Source organism: Sminthopsis crassicaudata, chromosome 2, assembly GCF_048593235.1.
Source record: "Sminthopsis crassicaudata isolate SCR6 chromosome 2, ASM4859323v1, whole genome shotgun sequence".
NCBI classification, from domain to species: domain Eukaryota; kingdom Metazoa; phylum Chordata; class Mammalia; order Dasyuromorphia; family Dasyuridae; genus Sminthopsis; species Sminthopsis crassicaudata.
In genome coordinates, this window is record NC_133618.1 from 489,437,088 (window position 1) to 489,459,794 (window position 22,707).

The following is a 22,707-nucleotide window of genomic DNA, read 5'->3' on the forward strand; positions in this document are numbered from 1 at the left end:
AAAGGTTTGGATGTATGTGTCAGTGAAGAAGTGGCTAGAGATAGAGCTTATCTTCATATTCCTATAAGTTTAGCAGTAAAGGAGAGGAGAGAATGTAGTAGTTTGAGCATCTAACAAGATTAAGGGAAGGGTTTTTTGTTTGTATGTTTTAAGATAAGTGAAACCAGAAGATAATAGAGGTGTAGGAAAAGGAACTAATAGCAAGGGAGGAGCTGAAAATGAAGGAGATGGTAATGGAGTTTCAAAAATATATGTGATGGGGTGAAATAAAGGGCCTAGGTAAAGATGCTAGCATTCACTAGTAAGTAGAATTATCTCATTCTCTGAAATCAGAGAGAAGAAAACAATGATAAGAAGAACTGAGAGGATTTAACGTGTATGAAAGGAAATAAATGAGCTTCTCCATACAGTAGGAATAGAGGTCATTTATTGAGAAATATGTGATAGCCTTTGCTGAATCACCATCTAGAAACTAGTATTTTCCCACTAAAAAAATTACCTTATTACTATATTGTATATACATATACATGAATATATGTACAAATAATGTATGTATATATATACATAGACACATTTTTGCATGTGTATATATACATACATATGTGTATATATTTTCCTCAGTCTAGAATAATCCCTAATTCATAATAAAGGCTTATTGATCAGTTGAGCTAAGAACTTAAAGAGCAAAGAGTTCAATCAGTTGTTATAGAAAATATGGTTTAAAAAAGTTACTGAAAAAAGGAATAAAAATATTTCCTTTCACTAGTTGATGGCCCAATTGTGGTCTGATACTGTGAATTTCTAATGAACACATTCACTATCATTTGATGGCTTCTGCTAGCAACCCTCCCATTGCTTGAGAGATAGCGTAGGTTTATGTAAGGTTTGGAATTAATAGGGCAAAAAGGTTTTTTAAAAAGAGAGTATCCTTGCAGATGAATGGTCCTAGGGGAGCGGAGGCTGGGGAGTGAAATTAGAATAGAGGTGGTGATTTAGAAGGGGAGAGCAGAGAGAAAATTCAAATAGAGTGAGAGTATAGAAAAGATAGAAGGGTAGAAATTATGTGGAAGTCAATGAAATTTTATCCTAATGTTTTTTGTTTTTGTTTTGTTTTTTGTTTTTTTTCGTGGGGTTGAGAGAGTTTTAGTAGATTTTTCTCTGCCACAACAGACCAAATAGCTATAAGCTTATCACTTGTTTGGGAGAGCTTGTTCATTCTCACCAATATGACTTCACTTTTTCAAGTGACAAAGTGCTTAGAAATGTTGTTTCTTGGCAACAGTGCCCAGGAAACACAGTTTTCTAGGCCCTGCAACAGTTGAATTATAGTTACCTTTCCCCCAAGTGTCTGCTGTGTTTTGGAAATAAGGAGCAAATAAGAAAAATTGCAACTCGAAGTTGGTAAAGTTTTAAGTGCATAATGCTAGTAGTGTTTAGATCACAGCCCTAAATTAGTTGAGGGCTTCTGCAAACATGGAAATAAGACTCTTCTCTGCTAAGGGACTAGATATTCAGATAGATTTTTTCATGAAGGAAATAAATATTTCAACATGCAAACACTACCCAAGCGAGGGGTGATGCTTCAAAACAGGGTCAGAGATCAGTTCGTCTTTTAGATGACTTCAAGTTTAAAGATACTTTTCACATTACTGCTAACACCAAGCTTCATATGGTAAAGTAATTACTGTTTGCTAGTGTAAAAATATGTACATTCATTTTTGCTTCCAAAGATCATGAGAATTCTATCAGTGATTTTGTGATCCTCATTATACTAGAAGTGGTTTGGGAGATGATGATTTTCTCTATCATAACTACCAGAAACAACCAAAAGTTCATTGTCTTTCCAGTACAACTTTTAGCAGAGCTAATTTTCTAATGATCAATAAGAACAGTGGGTTTTTCTCCCTGATTTCCATAGTTTCAACTTAAAAATATCCAGCATATCCCTGGGGTACTGATTAATTTTTAGAGTAAAAGTTGACCTGGTGGTCACGTAGTCTGAATTGGTGCTTTAAGTTTTTTTGGGGCAGGCATAAGGGAGGTGCAGCATACATTGATCTTAAGGGAAACTCTTTGTGAGTCCTAATGGAACAGAATTTGACAAGTTCCCATATGACAAGGTAGCATCCTGGGGTTCTGATACTCTTCCTTGCCCATCTCAAAAGCTGGGAAGACAACCATATGTTGAGTTTTTAACTGTCTTCTAAGTGTTCTAAGTTTTCTAGCTTTAAAAAATCCCCCCCCCCAAAAAAAGAGTTGAGCAAACAGCAACAGCTTCTTTCTGTTTCTCTTACATAAATGCATCTGTACATGTTTAGGTATTTACACATATGTGTGTGTATGTATGTATGCAGGGAAAGAGAGAGAGAGAGAAGTTACTGTGATTCTCCAAACCTCAGTACCTCAGTTTCCTTACCAGTAAAACAATGAGGAAAGAAAATTTATGAAGCATCTGCTATGTGCCAAGCATCGTGTTAATTGCTTTACAAATATCTCATTTTGATACTTACGTAATCTGCCCTATGTGGTCAGTGCTATTATTCCCATTTTACATTTGAGGAAACAGGTAAAGTGACTTGCCCAGAGTCATGTGGACCTTAGGTGTCTGAGGCTGGATTTCAATTTAAGGCTTCCCAGCACGCTATTCTCTGAATTACCTAACTGTCCTACACTTGAGTACCTCACAGAGTTGTCAGGAAAGTGCTTTGCAAGCCTTAAAGTGCCACAACAAATATGATTTGCTCTCCCTTTTCACCTCAACCTGGCTCTATTCCAGGATCAGTTCAGTCATCACCTCCTGTATGAGTCATTTCCTGACTTTCCCAGTTATTGGTTACTTCTTCCTCCCCACTAGTCCCTTTATTTTCTTTGTATGAATTTTGCTTTTACTTAACTTTACATGGTATATCTTTCCACTAGGCCATTACCTCCAATGTAAGTTCCTTGAGGGTAGGGTCTTTGATTTTTGTCTTTCAATTGCCAGCACCTAGCATAATGCCTGTCATACATTAATTAATGCTTGTTGAATAGATTAGGATTCTTAAACTTGACTATTCTGTAGCTTTAGAACTATATTGGATGGGGCATCGGGATACTCAAAAGCATAAGGAATGTGAATCTTCTAGTCACTATTTTATCATGGTCTTCCACTAATGACTCCATTTTCTTTGTCTGGTAAATTAGAACATATTTTATAGGGTATAACTTTAGATTGGTTTTAGTGGTGGCTTGTATCTTATTACAAGCTGAATCACACCCCTCATTTCTGACCCTCAAGATATTAACCCTTTGTTACACCCTGAGTATTGTCCCTTTTTCCCATTTCTCTTCACTGACCTAGTAAGAATTTTCAGGGAATAGTGATATCTACCATGGTAAGACAGATAAACTAGTACTTTATTTTGACCAGTTGACTAGTTTAGTTGCCACTTAGACAAGACTCATCTTTGGTGGATCAGTGGCATTGTAAGGTGATCAGTTTTATGGGGTTTATTTTTCCTTTCTTTCGTTTTTGGCTGATTAGCTGTCACCTTTCTCAGCATCTGCATTTCTCAGAACGAGTTCGTAGTGACAGAAATGTGTTTGTTTTTTCAGGTCAGAGAAGATTGGTGATGATTGGAGAAATTATAATGCGCCCTAAACTGCCATTGACATCCTTCCAAAGAGGATGAAGTTTAGTTTAAAATCTGCCATTAATTCCTGGCCTCTGGCAAGAATGGTACAGGATTGCCTGTTCTCTCCAATGTTTTTCTGGGCAATTAGTCAATGACATTTATGACCAATTTATAAATTACAAATGAAATAATTGGTTACAAAATCATGACAAGTCTTTGCGTGTTTTTACAAACTTGTTCTCACCATATTTTGAAACTTTGAGAACCATTGTTCCAAGAACAGCAGCCAATAGAGTGAGACAGTCTTAAGGATAGGAGAAGGGATAGTGGCAGTAAAGAAGTGTCTCAGAACTTACCTTTCCTTTCACCAAGAAGCCTCATTACCAATTTAGAAGAATTTTGGTGTAGGGGAATTCCAGTATTTCCTGTAGCAGAGGACCCACTTATGAAAATGGGGAAAACAAACCAAGAAGACACTACCACGTTTTCAACACACACACACACACACACACACACACACACACACACACACACACACACACAGTACCTTTTAGTCATTCCCGAAGGTTAGACCATAATGTGTTTATGAAAGAGCAGTGAACTGAAGGACATTTCACTTACTGGCAGACCTTACTCCTGTTCAGATGCCCATGTTGTGGCATTATAGAAATGTGATCATGTGGGTGGGGATTGTCATTTATTCATTTCATGCAGATGCTCAGAAGCCTCCAGTTCACTAGAGAGGTTGTTTGGCTTTTGTAATTTTTCTTTTACCTTCCAAAGAAAGGTCTTGTGCTGACTTACACACTGATGAGAGTGGGCACTTGTCTGTGCCAGAAACATTGGTTTGCCATCTTCCCACAATTTGTCTGCATCTGCATTTAGCAAAGTTAGCAACATGAAATATGCCAGAGGTATTTTTTAGCTCTGGATTTTTAATTCTTCTTGAAAACCTTAGACTGATGACCAAAAACTGCTGACCAGACAAAATATCTGAGCACAACTGAGTAAAATTCAGAAGAACTAGTCCATCTGGTTAGGGGGGAAAAAAACCTCTCTATTTACCTCTATTTAAAAATACTCCTGCTTTCAAGTAGTTAAGTGTGATATTACTCATATGCCCAAGGAGTTCAGCTTTTAATCTTTTTTATTTATTATATCCTCTAATTTGTTTTTAGCCCAACCTTGGTGATGTTATTGTCATAGGGAATCTTCAGTGTGGAAGTTTTCTGCAAATGTAGATCTGCAACTCATTGTTAATTTACAGTTTTAGAGGTTGTATACCAGTAAGAGGTTCAGTGATTTTCCTGTAATCACATAGTGAGTCTGTTTGAGAAGCTTTCTTTCAGCCCTTCACAAACTACACAGTGCTACCTCAACAACTTTTTCTGTTTTTCTTTTTTTAATCTCTAATTCAGTCAACAGAATTGATTTTTTTTTAAGAAGAGAGACAAGAAAAACCAGTAAGAAAAACAAACAAACAAACAAACACAGGAGTAAATTTCAGTGAATATCATGATTTTGGTTGAGACAAGATTTTACTCGTATTTTTCCATAGAAAAGTTTGGGATTTTTAGTCTTTATGTGTAGCCATTTGAGAGCAGAATGTGTCTTCCCTGCTTCTCTATGAATGTTCTATGTTCTTTTTACTAGGCATTAAGTAGAATATCAACCCAAATGGCCCAGATTCTTCTCAGGAGCTTTTGTGTAGCACATGGGAGACTAATCATGAATATGCAATCATTCACTTAGAAAGTTGCCTTCTGCTAAAAATACAGAACTATGCTGTGATCTCAGAGTTGGGACCTGATTCCTGAGTTCAGCCTAGACAGGTCTGCCTAAAACTATAATCAAGCTGATTGTATTGCAGTGGAATTCTAATTTTCAATTTGGGGTTTTGCTATATAATCTCTACTGGAGTGTATCTAATCTTCATGAAACCTAGAGTCTTTATATAAACTCAGTGCATTTTCCCCCATGTATCTGTACTGTACCAAGATGTGTCTTCTGGCTGAGCTGCAGAGACATTAAATTACTGAGTAAATCAATGCTATGTTGTTATGTCACTGTCTTTTTCAAAGACCAGCTCAAATTTTGTATGCTGTAGCTTTGATCCTTTTCATTTAATTCTAAGTACACTTGTTATTATAGTAACTGTTGTTTGTATGTTATTTTAGCTTTTTACTTAAGTAGCTATTTAGCAATTTAAATGAAAATGTAATTAGGTTACATCTGTTTTACATGCATGTAATACCACGCAGATGTAAACTTCTATTAAAGCCATATTTTCTTTTTGGCAAGAAGACGCAAAAACAAAATTGTACCAATCATTGGAGGGCTCCTCTCCCCCCCCCCATTTCTACTTCCCTTCTACCTCTTTCTCTCATTTTGTGTTAAAACAGAAATGTATATGCACAAAGCTGTGTACCATTATTTATGTGGCAAGGACAATATATCACTTTCTATTTTTTGGAAGGGAGTAGAAAATCTCCCCCCTCAAAAAAAAAAAAAAAAAAAAGCAAACTAGTATGAGAACCTTTTAATGTTGCCATATTTTGTGTTTAAATGACAATGAAATTCTATCTCTTTCACTGGGTTTAACAGATGCATCCATCTTCATATTGCAAACACTCTGGCTTAAACAGGTAAAAATGAAATAGAAGGAACATTGTTCAGACTGCTGAGTTAACTAGCTGGTGACTCTGAACAAGCTACTTAAATTCTCTGTGCTGTCTGTGCTTTAGCTACTGATTCTGGTTTTTGCCCAAGTAGGTAACTAATAAATGTTGGTTGATTTGTTTTTCTTTTTCAAGGAGAGTAAAGGGGAAAGAAATGTCCTAACTAGCTCAGAAGATTGGTGTGAAGAGGTTTAAGGAAGATAATGTATGTATACATAAATGTGTACATGTGCATGCATAATATTTATATATATGTATATACATATATAAGTACTTAAGAAAAACATGAAATGCTTATTCTATATAAGGCATTATTATTAGCATGTAGTTCTAAAGATTGTTTGAACTGAAGGTCCCATAGTTATCCTCACCCCACTCCATTTTTTTTTGCATGTACAGTGAGTTAAACTCAGAAATCAGTGCTTTAATTATAAAAATTGTTGCCTCTTAATGAAGTCTGCAGAAATCCATTTCAGACAAAGCCACTCTCCTGATTTGCTCACTAGACCCAGGATTCAAATTGCCTAAAATCAGGTAATGTTTTCAGAGTTTCTCATTTACTACCTATATATTTAGATTTGATTCTTAGTTTCTTAGATTACTTAGGTGGCTTTTTATGATGCCTATAAAAATATTTTTACATAATTTTTTCTTGTAAATATTGCTAAACTTTCATTTTTTTTCTGTTATTGGGTGACCTATTAAATAACTTAATATACTCTCAAATTGATTATTCATTGCCAAAACAATAAGAAACCAGGAGGGGCCAGTTTTATAGTCTTCTTTTAATAGTAATGCCTCAAGCTATGCTATGGCAAGAGTGATAGGCAAGTTCTTCCTGTCCATTGTTTTCTCAAGGTTTGCCATTTATGACTATGAAAGAGCGAACATACTTTCTGGTACATTCTTTTCCTCTGGTCCAGTTCAGATTTTTTCCTTAACTCTTAAATATTAATGTTTTAGATGATGAGGAAATTAATGTCTTGCCTTTCATCCCATGTAACTTTTGTTGAGTCATTTGGATGATGGATATTCAAGATTTTTAGAGTTGGAATCTGATCCAGCTCTTGCCTTCGGGGGTTAAGTAGGGCAGCTAAATGGCTCAGTGAATAGAATGCTCAGGAAGTCAGGAAGACCTAAATTGAAATCTGGCCTCAGACACTTACTTGTTGTGTGACCCTGGGTAAATCACTTAACCCCGTTTGCCGTAATCAGTTGGAGAAGGAAATGGTGAAGCACTCCATTATCTTTGCCAAGAAAACCTATTGGACAGTCTCTGGTCCCCAGGGTCACAAAGTTCGACACCACTGCCCGAGTTCATTGGATTATAGTTTTAGAGCTGAAATTAGAGATCATGTAATCCAGACCTGAATTATTTTATAGATGCAGAATATGGGAAGTAATTTATCCAAGGTCACACAGATAAGTGGCACAATTCTCATGGTCCTGAAGCATCAGACCTAAGTCCTCCAATTCCACATGCAGTGTTCTTGCTTTTTGGTGTGTTCCTCTTAGACATCTGCCAAAGTTCTGCTAGGAAGGGACAAATGCAAAGAATATTGATCCTTGTAAACCAAATGGTGTTACAGCTAAATCTGCTTTGATCTTGGTATGTAGGGAAAGAAAATTTAGAGATAGAATTTCACAGGATAATAACTTTAGACCTAGAAGAAACTTAGAGGTCACCTAATCACCCAGCTGGCATTTTACAGAAGAGGAAACTGAGGCATAGAGAATTTAAATAACTTCCCTTAGACCACAAATAATAGCAACAAAGCCAAGATGTAGTTTAGAATCCTTGCACTCGATATTAGTTCTGTTTCCATCATACCACATTACCTCCAAATTTGAGTATATATATTTTTTGCTTTTTCATTGTACACTGGACATACATTGTTGTAATGATGGCCTGCAGTCCCTCAGGGGAAAATTGTACTCCTTTGTATGCCTCTAGACCAATTTTTCCAAGTTAATGTAAATTATATTGTTTAACTTCTTGTCTCCAAAGAAGGAACTACTCTCTCCCCCTCTCCCCATCCAAAGTTTCTCTCTTTAACCTGATTCTCTGTGTGTCTGTTTGGTATTAAAAAAAAAAAAAGTATATGCATTTAGTCACCAAGTAGCTAGCACACTGTTAAATCCAAATCATGGTGTTTAAGAAAACAACACCCAAGACGAGTGACTAGCACACACTGCTAATTGTTAAGCCGCTGATGCCGTATGTGTGACATCTGAGCATTTATGTTGTGACAGCTTTTTCATGTTGATGAGGTAAATGAGTATTTGCCATGACAGCTGAAATCAAGGAAGAGCCTGGAAAGTCTGGACATGGTATCAGATCATATTTCACCAACAGAACAAGATTGATTTATTGTGTTACATCACGGTTAGGTGGACCTGGTACTGCTTCTCCACAGGCTTTTTCGTTCTCTTGTCTGCTAAGTATGCAAGTACAAACAGCTTTAACACAATTTTTTACCTAGAAACAAGCCTGGGGCTGCATCCAAGTACATTTAACATATGAAAATTGAGCTGCTTTGAACTTGTATGTTTTTGATAACTACTTGGTATGCTTCCTGGAGGATCACCTGTAGGCTTTTCTTTCCAAATCCTAATCCCTTTGATTAAGTGCCAGGACAGATAGTTCTCATTGAATAAGTCCAGTCTCATAATTCTTCCTTCATTCAGAGTTGAAAGGGAGCTGCTCCAGCTTCAATAGGTAAATCCTCAGATTTACCTAAAGTAATTCAAACACTTAGAAACTGAAATTGTTTTGTTCTAAAATAGAGTTCAGCTGGGCTACTGAATGTTTACATAAATCAGAAGCTGCAAAGCACCATTCTCTCTCTGTCTCTGTCTCTCTCTGTCTCTGTCTCTCTCACTGTTCTCTGTTTCTCCCCCTCTTTCTCTCTTTCTGTCTCTTTTTCTCTCTGTCTCTGTCTCTCTCTGTCTCTTTCTCTCTCTGTCTCTGTTTCTCTCTCTGTCTCTATTTCTCTCTCTGTCTCTGTCTCTCTGTCTCTGCCTTTGTTTCTCTCTGTCTCTTTCTGTTTCTGTTCTTCTCTCTCTATGTGTCTCTGTCTTTTTCTCTATCTCTTGCTGTCTGTTTCTCTTTCTCCCTCTGTCTCCACCCTTTCTCCCTGCCCCCCCAATCACTCATATCCCCCCCCCCATACACATGCAGGATAATTAGAAGGAAAACTTTAGAGTTAGGAGTTTAACAAATAAGTTGGCATGAAATTTTTAAATCTGAGCCTAAAAAAAAGGTCTGGCTCTTCTTTTTCCATCTCTTCCCTAAGACCAGCCTGAACATTCCTGTTCTCTACTCCCTGCTCCCAACCCCCTTTTGGAGGAAGGAAAACAACCTTGTTCTTTTTATCTTTACAAATGTGCCTGGTGGGGACTAATCTAAACCAGTTCAAGATGCTTTTATTTAAAACAGTTTGGAGGAACGGAAGGTGCTACAGAATTAGAAATGAAGTGGCACATGGGCCTCTTGGCCTCCCTACTCCCAAATTTGCTGCTTTATCTGGCACCAACCTGGATTCCTGCTGAGGTCTCTGTTTTGTGTCTTTTCAAGCATCATGTTTATAAAAGCCAGCTTCTTTTTCTCTGCATGTTTAGTGCCTGTTCCATTTGGATAGATTATGTTCCTATTGTGACAAGTCATCTTCGATCACTTTCTATATGTGATGCCCTGTTTTCTGAGAAAGACGACAAATCCTTTCCATGTTTTGTATATAACAAGAGACTTCACTTTCACCAAAGTGGGTCTCCTTTCCTCCTTTCTATTTTGGGTCAGCAAATAAAGCATTTGGTCACAGGAAATCAGAAAGTAATCCCTAAAATTCTGAATTGGAAAGAACCTCTAAGGCCATTTTGGTCCAATTCATAATTGATGTCCCATGTTGGAGTTGAAACCAGATAGTAAATGAGACATTATGAAATAGGATAAAAGCTCAAAGTTAGGTCAGAGTTAAAGGAATTGAATTCTATTTAGGCAAAATCATTATTATGATATGGTACACAACATGCTGGGCTCATAATTAGGAAGATCAAGCCTTGTGGCCACAGACAAATCACTTCACTTGAGCTTCAGTTTCCTTATTTCTAAAATGGAGATAATAGCTATAGTTTTATAGTAACTTCCTAGTCTTAAAGGGAGACTTAAATGAGATAATGTTTGTAAATACTTTGCATTATGTAGGTACTATAGTAATGTCATCTTATTCTTGGTAACCCTGTCTCTATTTTGGTACATAGAGAGTCAAAGGCATTTAGGGTTAGAGACAGAGAGTTAGGATTAGGGTTAGAATTGGAGGGTTAGGGTTCGAGTTGAAGGCTTTTAGGTTTAAGGTTGGAGGCACATTTTAGTGTTAAGAGTTTCTGTGTATAGAACAGAGTTAGAGTTAGAGGCATATGTTCCATAAGCCACATGCTAATCTTTTTGTTTTTCAGTCATGTTAATGTTTTGTTATTCTATTTGGGATTTTCTTGGAAAAGAAACTAAGGCAAACAGGGCTAAGTGATTTGCCCAGGGTCATACAAGTAGAAGTGTCTGAGACCAGATTTGAACTCAGGAAGGTGAGTCTTCTTGACTCTAGGTCCAGCATTCTATCTACTGTGTCACCTAGCTACTAAAGATAGAGCCCATTTTTATAAAGGTCTTAGATTTCTTGAGATGATGAATTTTCTCTATTAACATGTTATATTTCAGCATTTATATGTGTTTATTATTACTTTTATATTTATATGAGTCTTCATTAAGACCTGCCACTCGGAACCCCTTTAGTAATTCCAAGTATCCTAAACCCAGAGAAGAAAGCATCACAAACATATTCAAATCTAAGAAACCAGAGTATAACCCTGATGCTTTTTATAATATCTTGTTTTTCTGAATGACTTCTTATCAAAATTTATACTTGTCTATAGCAGGACCCTGATCCCATTTCATTTATAAATTATCATACAACAAATACATATTTACTTATTTTCTGAACCTTATAACAGGTTTTTTACCAGGTTTTTCAGTTATGCCCTTTTATTTTCTTATCTTACAAAGGTTTTCTTGAAAGTAAAATAATGTATTATTTGAAAAATCCCTAATATGGCTTAAAAACTGTGATTAACTTTAATGGATACTTCTAAATGAAGGAAGAAGTACATCTGGGTTACCGTTGGGTCTTACAACAATACTTTGGAATGAAAGCAAAAAGTTTATGACACATTTTATTATATCTCTAAATGTGAAAGAGTATTCAATTTTAAAATATGTAGTAATAGTTTTTAATTCTTCTTTAGCCTCTATCACTATTTTAATATCCCCTTTTATGGTTGACTGGTCCATGTTTTAAAACAAGTTCTTTAGGGAGTCTATGCCCATTAGTCTTTGGTAATAAAACCTGAACCGTCCTAAAATAAAACATGATGCCATAAGAGCAATTAAGAATAGAACTTTCAGAGATGACTGTGAATATGAAATACAGTGACTGGTTTTATTAATGGATCTGGAGGAAACCAGCCCAACTCTTTCAACTTAAACTTAAACTATGCATATTTTCTCCCCCCCCCTCTTTTTTTTTTTTTTTTAAAACATTTTAGATTTATTTCTTTGTCTCTCCTAAACTGAGCAAACTGAGCACTACTAGCTCACTCTTCACCAGGCCCATGAGGTGCTCTAAGCCTTCTCCCAGCACCTACTGCTTCTAAATAGAAGTCTTCTTTTCTTTCATGTGGAATGAAGTCATTAAAGAAGGCATTTTCCCCAAAAATAGATTTGGGAATCCGAATATGTTGTTCTTATTTAAGTGTGATAATACAGGTAAAATTGAACTTTCTGCTTAAATTATAGTAGATTTTCAGGATACTCACCTAATCTACTGAATGTTGTGGAAGCCTAGATCACAACATTTCATTTTATCTTTGTTTCTCAAAAACTATAAACAAAGTTGACAGTTGCTTCTTTAATGGTATAATAATAACTTCTTTGTGATTATTAAATTAAGCTTGTAGAAATTTAGGAGTACTATGCCTTTTTATTTATTTTGTTTTTATAAATGGGATTGGCCTCACTAACCTTTGGAAAAGGAATGATTTTTCAAATTCTGCTCTAAGAAGAAATAATGGTTTGGTAGATAGTTGTTGGGTTTTGTTTTTAGTATAATAGTTTGGTTAAATTTGTTGATATCTTTGTTTTTTACATTGCATTTTTAAAAAATATTTATTTTTCCCTCCTCCCTTAATTAACCCAGTGAGCTATTCTTTGTAACAGTGGAGGAAAAACAAAGAGAAAAAAACAGGTTAACAAAACCAACTAAGCCATTATTACCCAATTCTGACACACCCATTGTTCTTTACAGAAAAAAAAAAGGCATATTTTCTTGTCTCTTTTCCTAGGAGAAGCTGGGATATGAGGGTAGAGTTTCCCTTTTTTGTTCTTTCCACTTATATTTTTGTCATCATTTTCTTGTTTCTGCATACTTTATTTTGCATCTATTCACGTCTTCCAATACATTAAATTCTTTGTTTCTTTCTCTATGCACTATAATATTCATTTCATTTATAAACACAATTTATTTATCAATTTGTTCTCTAATTATTGGGCATCTTTATATTTCTCATTTTTTACTACCAGAAAAACTGCTGCTATGAACATTTTGGTGTGTATGGGACCTGTCTCTCTGGCTTTAACCTACATAGAATATGTTCCTAGCATAATTCCAAATTACTTTCCAGAATGATTGGACCAATTCTCAGTTCCATGTCTAGGTATGTTTATCTCTTCATAACTCCTCTAAAATTGACTGTTTTTATCTTTTGTTATTTTTACCAACTTGTTGGTTGTGAGATGAAATCTCACAGTTGTTTTTATTTGTATAAAATCTTTTTGTATGATTAGTGAGTGGAAGCAGTTCTTTAACATGATTATTAATAGTATACAGTACTTTTGAGAACTGTTCATATCTTTCAACCATTTTTCTACTGCAGAATTAGTAAAATGGTTTTAAAAATTATATATTTTTTTCATTTAACAAGGATTACTTTTCTATTATCACCGCCTCATTCTAATACAAAAAGAAATTAAAAAGAAAACAAAAATTCACAAATAAGTAAATAAATTCCCACATTGGGTATCTACAAAAATATTTGCCACCTTCTATGTATCAATCTATCAGGAAGTGAACAGCATTTTTTTCTCCTAAGAAATCTGAATGATGGTTAGTTATTACATTGATTAGAATCCTTAAATCTTGCATAAGTTGTTTGTTTTCATAGTGTTGTATAGTATAAATTGTTTTCCTTTTGTTCTTCACTTCATACAAATTTTAACAGGTTTCTATGAAACTACCATTTTCATCATTTTTAAAGCACAATAGTAATCTGTTGTATTAATATACCATAATTTATTCTGCTCTTCTTCAGTTAAAGTATTTCCTTAATTTCCAACTTCTTGCCACTGCAAAAAGAATACATATAGGTTCTTTAATCTTTCTCTTTCTTTAATCCTTTTTTGGGATATAGGCTTACTTGTGGTATCATTGGGACATAGATTATAAACATAGCTCCCTCAACAATACATTAATATGTCTGTTTTCCCATCCAACCTTTAATATTTATCATTTCCTTTTTCTGTCAACTAAGCCAGTCTGATGGTACAAGTTACTTTAATCTGTTGTTTTTGTTGGTTCATTATTTTTCAGTTGTGTCTAACTCTTTGTGACCCCATTTGGGGTTTTCTTGGCAGAGATACTGAAATGCTTTGCCATTTTCTTCTCCAGCTTGATTTTCTTTTTTTTTGTTGTTGCTTAGCTATTTTTTAATCATGTCCATCTCTCATGATCCCATTTGGGTTTTCTTGGCAGAGATATTAGAATGGTTTGTTATTTTCTTCTTCAGCTCATTTTACAGATGAAACTGAGGCAAACTGGGTTAAATGACTTGCCCAGGATCACATAGCTAGTGTTTGATTTTTCCTTATGTTTCAATTACTGAAATCATTTGATGTGCCAAAATGAGATAAGAGTTGTCTCAGGCTGGATTTAAACTCACAGAGATAAGTCTTCCTGACTCTAGACCTGGTATTCTATTCACTGAGCTACTGAAGTGCCCTAAACAATAACAAAAGAAGAAAAAAGCATATTTTTATCTGTATTCAGACTCCATAGTTCTTTCTCTGAATATGTATAACATTTTCCATTATGATTTTTGGAATTGTCTTGGATCATTACATTGCTGAGAAGAGCTAAGTCTATCATGATTGATTGTGGCACAGTGTTGCTCTTACTGTGTATTGTGTTTTCCTGGTTCTGCTCACTTTACTCAATATCAGTTCATGTTCAACTTGTTCAACCATTAACCAATTGATGGGCATTCCCTCACTATTCAATTGTTTGCCACCCCAAAAAGAACTGTTATAAATATTTTATACATGTTGGTCCTTTTCCCTTTTTATGATCTCTTTAGGATATACACCTAGTAGTGATATTCCTAGATCAAAGGAAATGTGCAATTTTATAGCTTTTAAGGCATAGTTCAGAGTTATTTTCTAGAATGGTTGGATTAATTCACAACTCCACCAATAATGCATTAATGTCCAGTTTTCCCACACTTTCTCCAAAACTTGTCATTTTCCTTTTGTAGCATATTAGCCAATTTGATAGGTGTAAGATACACCCCAGAATTGTTTCAATTTGCATTTCTCTAATCAGTGGTGATTTAGAATTTTTTAATGTGACTATAGATAACTTTAATTTCCTCACCTGAAAACTGCCTGTTCATATCTTTTGATCATTTATCGATTGGAGAATCATTTGTATTTTAATAAATTTGTCTCATTTCTCTGTATATTTAAAAAATGAGACTTTTATCAGAAACACTGGTTATAAATTATTTTCTCAGCTTTCTGCTTTCCTTTTTATCTTGGTTGCATTGGCTTTATTTATTGGAAACCTTTTTAATATAATTAAAATTATTGACTTTGCATTTCATAATGTTTTGTATCTTTTGTTTGGCCATAAATTCTTCCCTTAGCCATAGACCCAACAGATAAACTACTCTTTGCTCTCCTAATTTGCTTATAGTATTACTCTTTATGTCTAAATTATGTACCATTTTCACCTTAACTTGGTATATGATGTGAGATGTTGGTCTGTGCCTAGTTTGTGCCATACTTTTTCCAGTTCTTTGGGTTTTTCAAATAGTAAATTACTGTAGTCCTTGACTACTGTGTCTTGTGTGCCTCACCTACTCCACTGATTCACCATTCTTTCTTAGCCCACTTCCAAATAGTTTTGATGATTGCCACTTTATAATATAGTTTTAGATCTGATTTGGTTATGCCATCTTTCTTTGCATTTTTTCATTAGTTCTCTTGATATTCTTGACCTTTTGTTCTTCCAGATTAATTTTATTATTCTTTTATTTTTCTGTAAAATATTTTTGGTAGCTTGATTGGTATGACACAGATTAAGTAAATTAATTTAGATAGAATTGTCATTTTTATTATATTAGGTCAGGCTACGAAGAAATTGATATTTTTCCAAGTTTTTTAGATTTGACTTTGTATGAAGTGTTTTGTAATTGCAATCATATTTGGGGCTATATTTTAACTCAGATCTTTCATACTCCAGGGATGGCATTCTATCCGCTCTGCCTCCTAGCTGCCCTTAATAATATCTGCTCTGATAGTCTCAGTTTATAGATTGGGAAACTGAGCCCCATACAGAATAATATAGCTAATAAGTGATAGAACTGGAATTAGAACCCAAGTTTCCTAACTGCCACTTCACTGTTCTTTCCATTATAACACTGCTACGTCATTTTGACATTCCAGCCACAGAATCCCACTTATGGTTAGTAGTTCTTTCCTGTCCTCCCATTTTCTATATGAAATAACTGAGTCCCAAAGAATCTTTTTTTTTTTTTTGAGGGGGGAGGTAACATTTAGGTTTTTTTATTTTTTTTTTAAATATTTTCTGGACACCAACTACCCTCTAAACAAGGTCTCTGATTCTCAAAGCTAGAGTTAGATTTCAACCTGTTAATCTTTCTAATCTTTCTCTGAAGATCCCCACACTTACCTGCTTATGATGTCCCAGGAGAATGTAGCCCTTGGGACTGAATCCCCATCCCAAATATTATAAGTTATCTAATACCTTTTGTGTATTTAAAATCTGAAAGATGGAAATAGCTCAGTTCTTTAGTATTTCATTAGATCTTTACCACTTAGATGAAGCCTAAATACAGAGTGCCTTGGTAGTAGGCTTGGAGAACTCTGATGGAAGCTTTGCACCATGGCTGAGGAAGCCATACAATAAACCCGCTTTAGAAATCATCTAAAAATAGTAAAGAGAATCCAGCCCTCACCCAAGACCAGAGTTTGAGCTACTGGCAGAAGTGATTAACAGGATGTTGCATCAGCATCCAAAAGTGAATCAAAGAACACTTAGAAAAGGGATTTCTCTCCTCTGGAAACTTAGCAAAAGGATAGAGAAGATTTTCTGTATAAAGTTTCTTAGAACCTAATGCTTAAATCCCCTTAACAAACACTAGGATTTGTGTTTGTAACTCATCCCTTTCAGTTTTCAGCTTGGGTCCTGGGGAAAGTGAGCTGTGAGAAAGTAGGCAGAAGTAATGTGGAATACAAGGTGAATGTTTGAATTCTGCTTAAAGCCCTCTTGGGAGTTTCTACCATGTACATGGTTCATTGGGCCCCTCACTTTGAAGGCCTTTGGTGATCTTTGGGAAAAGCCTGTGGCAGTGACAAGAGCTATTGATTCCTGTTTCATTGCCATAGTTCCTTTTCTACAGTCCAGCCTTCCATTTGCCTTCCCAACTCCAGTGTCATTTCTGTGGTTGAGTGGACTGAATTCTTCCAAACTCTGTGGTAGGTTAAAGTGGGAAAATCTGGAGCCTGGCCATACTCTTACCACAAAGGATATAATTAATTTGCTAAGTTTCCGTTTCGTAGGGGAGTGGAAGGGGAGAGGAAGCAAAACCCACCCACCTGCAGTGCCCCCTGAATTGACATCCTTCTTGATTTTGTAATGTCTCTGTTATTAAGGAAAGCAGCCAGAGGTTGCATCCAGAGTGTGATGTGATCTGTCTTCCCATACGTGTTCCAGGCACATGGCGAATCTCAGAGGAAAGATCTAGTGTGTGGCCTGCCTCTTAAGAGAACAGGAATGATCTTGTATGATGATAAATGATTTTCTTCCACTTTTGCTTTGGAGACAGTTTTGGCTGGGGTTCAGCAACCTCCACAGTATGCATTTTTCATGGCATTTCTTTTTCTCCTTCTGCTTGGTTACAAATTTACTTTCTTCCCTCATTTTGGCACATCAAATGATTTCAGTAATTGAAACATAAGGAGAAATCAAACAACTAGGTATGTTCGCACAGGATTACAAGAGTAGATCATAGATCTGTTTATATCTGGGAAGGACCCCAGGGGCCATCTGGTCTAAAGGCCTAAGTGATTTATCCAGAGTCACACAGGACATAAATGTCAGGTCAGATCTTCCAACTCCAGATCTTCTATCTTCTAACTTACATTGTATCATGGTTCAGAGCAGCTTGTAGATATTTGAATGCTGGGTCTGGAGTCAGGAAGACTCATCTTCCTGTGTGAATCCAGCCTTTGACACAACTAATTGTGTGTCCCTGGACAGGACTCTGCCTCTGTTTCCTCATCTATAAAATGAGCTAGAGAAGGAAATAGCAAATCCCTCTAGGATCTTTTCCAAGAAAACCCCCAATAGAAAAGACTGAACACCACAGCAACATGGTTCAGGTACTTTGGATGACAGTGAATGGAGGGAAAAAAGTTATGTTTAGGTGGCAGATCTTCCTGCTCTGTGAATAGGCATTACTCTCTACTAGTGTCAGCTCCCTGGGCAGAGCCCAGAGACCCTTTGGGAGTGAGAGAAATCATTCAGGGAAAGAGGTTTGGGTTTGGTTAAAAAGACTGATTGTCGGTAGTGTGTAATTTCATTGACACGTGCTGATGATGCTGGTTTTTCCAATTGTAAAAGACCTAACTGACAGAATTAATAACCTTTTTTAGAACAGTTCCCACAGTTGATTTCAGGGAGTGAATAAAAGCTTTGGTTGTCAAGTTCTTAGATAACAATATAAATTGAAGAAATAGCATTAAAACCCACGCTATTAAAACCCCCAAATTCTATGGTCCAGGTTGATTCTTCAAGCATATCTTCACCAATACTTAGGAGGCATTATGAGAAGATTAGAACTTCATGATAACTATTTATTTGGCATGGGGGTTTAATTGATAGTGATATTTTGCAACACTTTCTCCAAACTCTTGGCTCCTTACAACTTTAGTGTCTCTTCCAGTAAAGTGGAGATTATACCCATTCCCTTTCTTGTCATGTGATGGAGATGAAACAGGAAAGAAATTTGAGAGTTTGGATAAGAATAAACTCAGCTTTGGGGGACAGTCTTCTCTTTGAATGGGCAAAAAAAGGCTGGATGTTGAGTCAGCATATTTGGCCTTTGTAGTACTTATTAGGGTAGTTGGGACCTTCATGGGATGCATGCCCTTAGATGAGGAGAATTTATTTTCACTAATCTTTAATTAAAAATTAGCACTTTCTTCAGTTATTTTAAAAACATTATTTTGAGAAGGGTCATAAGTTTCACTAGTCCACCACGATACAAAAATAGAATAAGATTGTCTGCTTCAGCTGGTGAAACCTTACGCCAGTATCATTAGCACCAGCCTGTTCTCTGAGAGAACACTCAGGACCTCATTAGCTTTCTAAGCCTCCAGAAATCAGCAGAGTTTGGGTTGGCAAGGACCCTCTGCAGAGTGTGAGGGCTTAGGTGTTTTACCTAACTACCCAAGAGGTGTCTTAATTGGGGCTTTAGCAAGTGCTTTGAGCAAGTTAGAGTCAGGGGTTTAATGCAATGCCCTCTACTTAATAGGCCTTGATGAATATTTGTTGAATTGAAGGGTAGTCAGGTATAGCAAATTATCACTTTTAACTGAATTTTTTTAATATAACATTTTAAAATTTTTATTTATTTATTTTTTCTACTAAAATCTATCCCAAGAACACTACTGCAAAATCCTGGCAGACAGAAACCCAGTAATTTCTTATCTGAACAACACTTTGAATCCTACAACTAATATATTTTTAAATAGATTTTATTAAAATTGATCAGCCTAAATGACTTAGTATAAGTGCTTACTCTGGAATTTGCAGGCTTTTTTCATCCTTCCATAAAAGAGTTCTTTTCTTTAGAACTTCCAGGCCTTTCCATCTTCCTTGCAAATGGACTTTTTTTATTTGTTGTTTCTCCAACTAGAACAATTTTTTAGAACCTCAGGGATTTGTCTTGATTTTTCTGTTTATTTCTATCATTTACACATAAATATTAGACACATATTCATTTTCATTCATTTTCTTTCATTCATTTCTTTCATTCATTCTTGTTGCTTGAACACCTGAATCTGTATATTTATTTAATGAGAGAGAATAAGAGAGAGAGATAAAGGAAGGGGAGAAATACAGAGAGGGGGGGGGCAGGCGGGAGAGAGGTTCCTTCAAGGCATGGAGTGGCATATTTGATATTATTTAAGTAAGTACTTTGATTGTCATGGGAATGGGAATAAGTAACCTTGTGAGCAAAACTCATTGATGTAGTGGGGGATAGCAGATAAGCTCGCTTTGGAAAGTCCCCCCAACTCCTCCATGGGAAGTTCCTATGTGGGAAGCCATCTGGTAGTTACTACTCAATTGCCTGAGGGGAATATTTGTATTTCTGGGAGCAAAACCAACCGAGACTATCTAGTAGTCACCTTTTCCAGAATTCTGGGAGACGCTGAAGGGGGATATAGGCTGCAGGATACAATGCAGACAGATAACTTGAGTTTTAATATTCTCTCTGCTATTTACTCTGACACAAACTCTGTGCTTGTATGGGCCGCAGTTTACTCCCCTTTTCTATGAGAATGCTACACAAGACAGTCTTTTTAAAAAAATCTCTTTTAGTTCTAAATCCTATGCTATTATGTGGATAATGTGGTACAATTTGACCTTTATCTAGAATTCCAAGCAAGTAGAAAGTCAGAAGGATCTCTGAAGTAGTTAAACCCATGAACTACCTAATATAAACTGCTAATGACCACTTGTTCAGTCGTTTTTCAGGCATGTCCCACTCTGTGACCCCATTTGGGGTTGTCTTGGCAGAGATAGCCTATGTAATAAAATACTATACATTGTTTTCTGGGATGTTGTATCTTTGCTTCCTTGAAGGTTTTCCTTTTTTCTTTGCTGTGCACTTTTTACTTTATTTTATCCCATTCCTACCCTCCCCCAGCCTTGAAGGCTACAATTAAGTTCATGCATGTATGTGTATGTGTATACATATATGTTACATAGAGATACTTATATACATACATATGCATACCTGTAGATATACATAGATATCTAGTCATACACACATACATATATATATACATATATCCACATATATGCATATGTGTATATATACACAAATATATAAAGATATATAGAGAGAAAGAGGGAAAGAGAGATATCTATATGTAGGGCTGTATGATGCTTATTTCCATTTATCCTCTGTTTCTCTGAAGGTGGATAGCATATGTACAAGTCTTTCCATATTTTTCTAAACCCACTGGCTCATCAATTCCTCCACCACAGCAATATTCCAACCTGAGACTGTCTAGTTATTTTAAATAGTCTAAAACAGTATTGATTAATATGGCTGATATACAGTGCGATTTCTCTATATTTTCTTCTGATTAAATTAATTTTATCTTTAACTTTGAGATCATAATTACTACCCCTGCTTTTTTTTTTTTTTTTTACATAATAAATTCTATTCCTGATCTTTATTTTATGTTTGGGTGTCTCTCTCATTTTTAAAACATTTCCTGAAAGCAACATATTATTGAGTTCAAATTTTTAATCAAATATCTGTTTCTATTTTATTCATCCAATTTACATTCTAAGCTGCGTTCTTTGCCTGCTCATTAATAAACTAAACTTCATTGGTTTATATTTTCCTCCTTCCTATTTTCCTCACTATCCTCAACCTATTCCTCTCCCTCCTTCACTCCTCTGCTTTATTTCTATCCCCTCCTTTGCCCTTCCCTATTATTTGCCCTACCACTCCTCAGAATGTCTCCTTTATCCTCTCCCCCCACCCTACAGAGAGGAGGAAAACCTCCTCCTGAATCATCTGCCATCTTATTTAGTCCAACGCAACTTAACTCTCCATACCCAAGAGCAGGCACACATTGACTGACTGGTGTTCAGTTTTTTATTCTGAAGTTGATTCAATTTAGAAACACTTATTAAGTGCCTAGTATTCATCAAGTACTCTGCTAGGCTCTGGGAATACAAGGAAACAAAATAAAAAAAGAAACAAAATGGTATCTGCTCCCAAGTAGTTTTATCCTAATATAATCCATCTAGAGTCTTGCCGGGGCTGTCCTCAGACTTGCTTCATTGCTGAAGTCTCTTCTTTATTAGGTGAGAAGAATTCTAGGAAAATAAAGTGAACCCTGGTCCTTTTTAGTTTGAAAAGTTTTGCAATTTATTGCTTTAGTGTGAAATTCTTTGAGAGCAAGGACCATTTCTTAGAAATGTTCTTCACAAAGCACTATATAAGTGTTCATGCTTATAGTGGGCATCTCCATAAAGGGTTAAAGTAATGCTCTCAGGAGCACATGATAGGAAAGTGGTTGAACATGATTTCAAAGGGATTTGGGGGAGAGAATTCCAATTACAGATAAGTAATTTCCCTTTCTAGCTTACTAAGCTCCATTTCATCCTAATGCAGTTTCAAGATCCATATCCTTCTTCCCTTATTTCAGTAGATATTTTGAATATGAAAATCTCATGTCAAAACTTAGCTGAAGCCTTCATCAGGCTTTTGAAAAGCTAAGTAAGAATTCTGTTTCTTGAAATAAAAAGGTTTGGATCAGAAAGATTTTCTGCTGGCTAGACTTCCTTTTTGGATGGTAGTTCAATCAGTCTTTAATCATGTTTTTTTTTTTTTTTTTGATTATTTATTAGTTTCCCTAGGAAATCAAAGACCCAGCAAAGTAAAATATGTCTCCATAAGATACTTTATGTAATAGAAGCTACATTGAAGCAATGGAACATGTCTTTCAATTGCTGATATGAACCAGTTGAACCAATTGAGAGTTAAAATCGCCTTTTCTGACCTGTGCCCGATTTATCAGTACGTAGTGACCTGGTGGGGCCATTCATAGCAATCAGATAGAGTTCCTTTTAGGTAAACTGAATATTTTCGAGGAAATAAACAGGAAATAGCTAGAACTGATTTAGGTGAGAAGAGCAAGTCCAGAGCCAGGAGTTTGCACAAGCTGACACAAAGTGAATTTAAATAACAATCTAGGGAAA

General features: G+C 35.8%; 1 protein-coding gene across 9 annotated transcripts in view; it reads left to right on the forward strand.

Moving 5' to 3' along the window:
- Positions 1-22,707, forward strand: part of FTO (FTO alpha-ketoglutarate dependent dioxygenase) — a 458,508-nt gene that overhangs the window by 331,354 nt on the left and 104,447 nt on the right. The window contains exon 9 of one of the 9 annotated variants that reach the window (XM_074293419.1): positions 3,595-6,497. The exons of 7 other annotated variants lie outside the window; for them this stretch is intronic. In XM_074293419.1, the coding sequence (XP_074149520.1) occupies positions 3,595-3,640 (46 nt within the window). In that variant the 3' untranslated portion in view covers positions 3,641-6,497. Of the gene's footprint in view, positions 1-3,594; positions 6,498-22,707 lie in introns of those variants that run through there. One more of the 9 variants, XM_074293421.1, reaches the window with a different exon arrangement.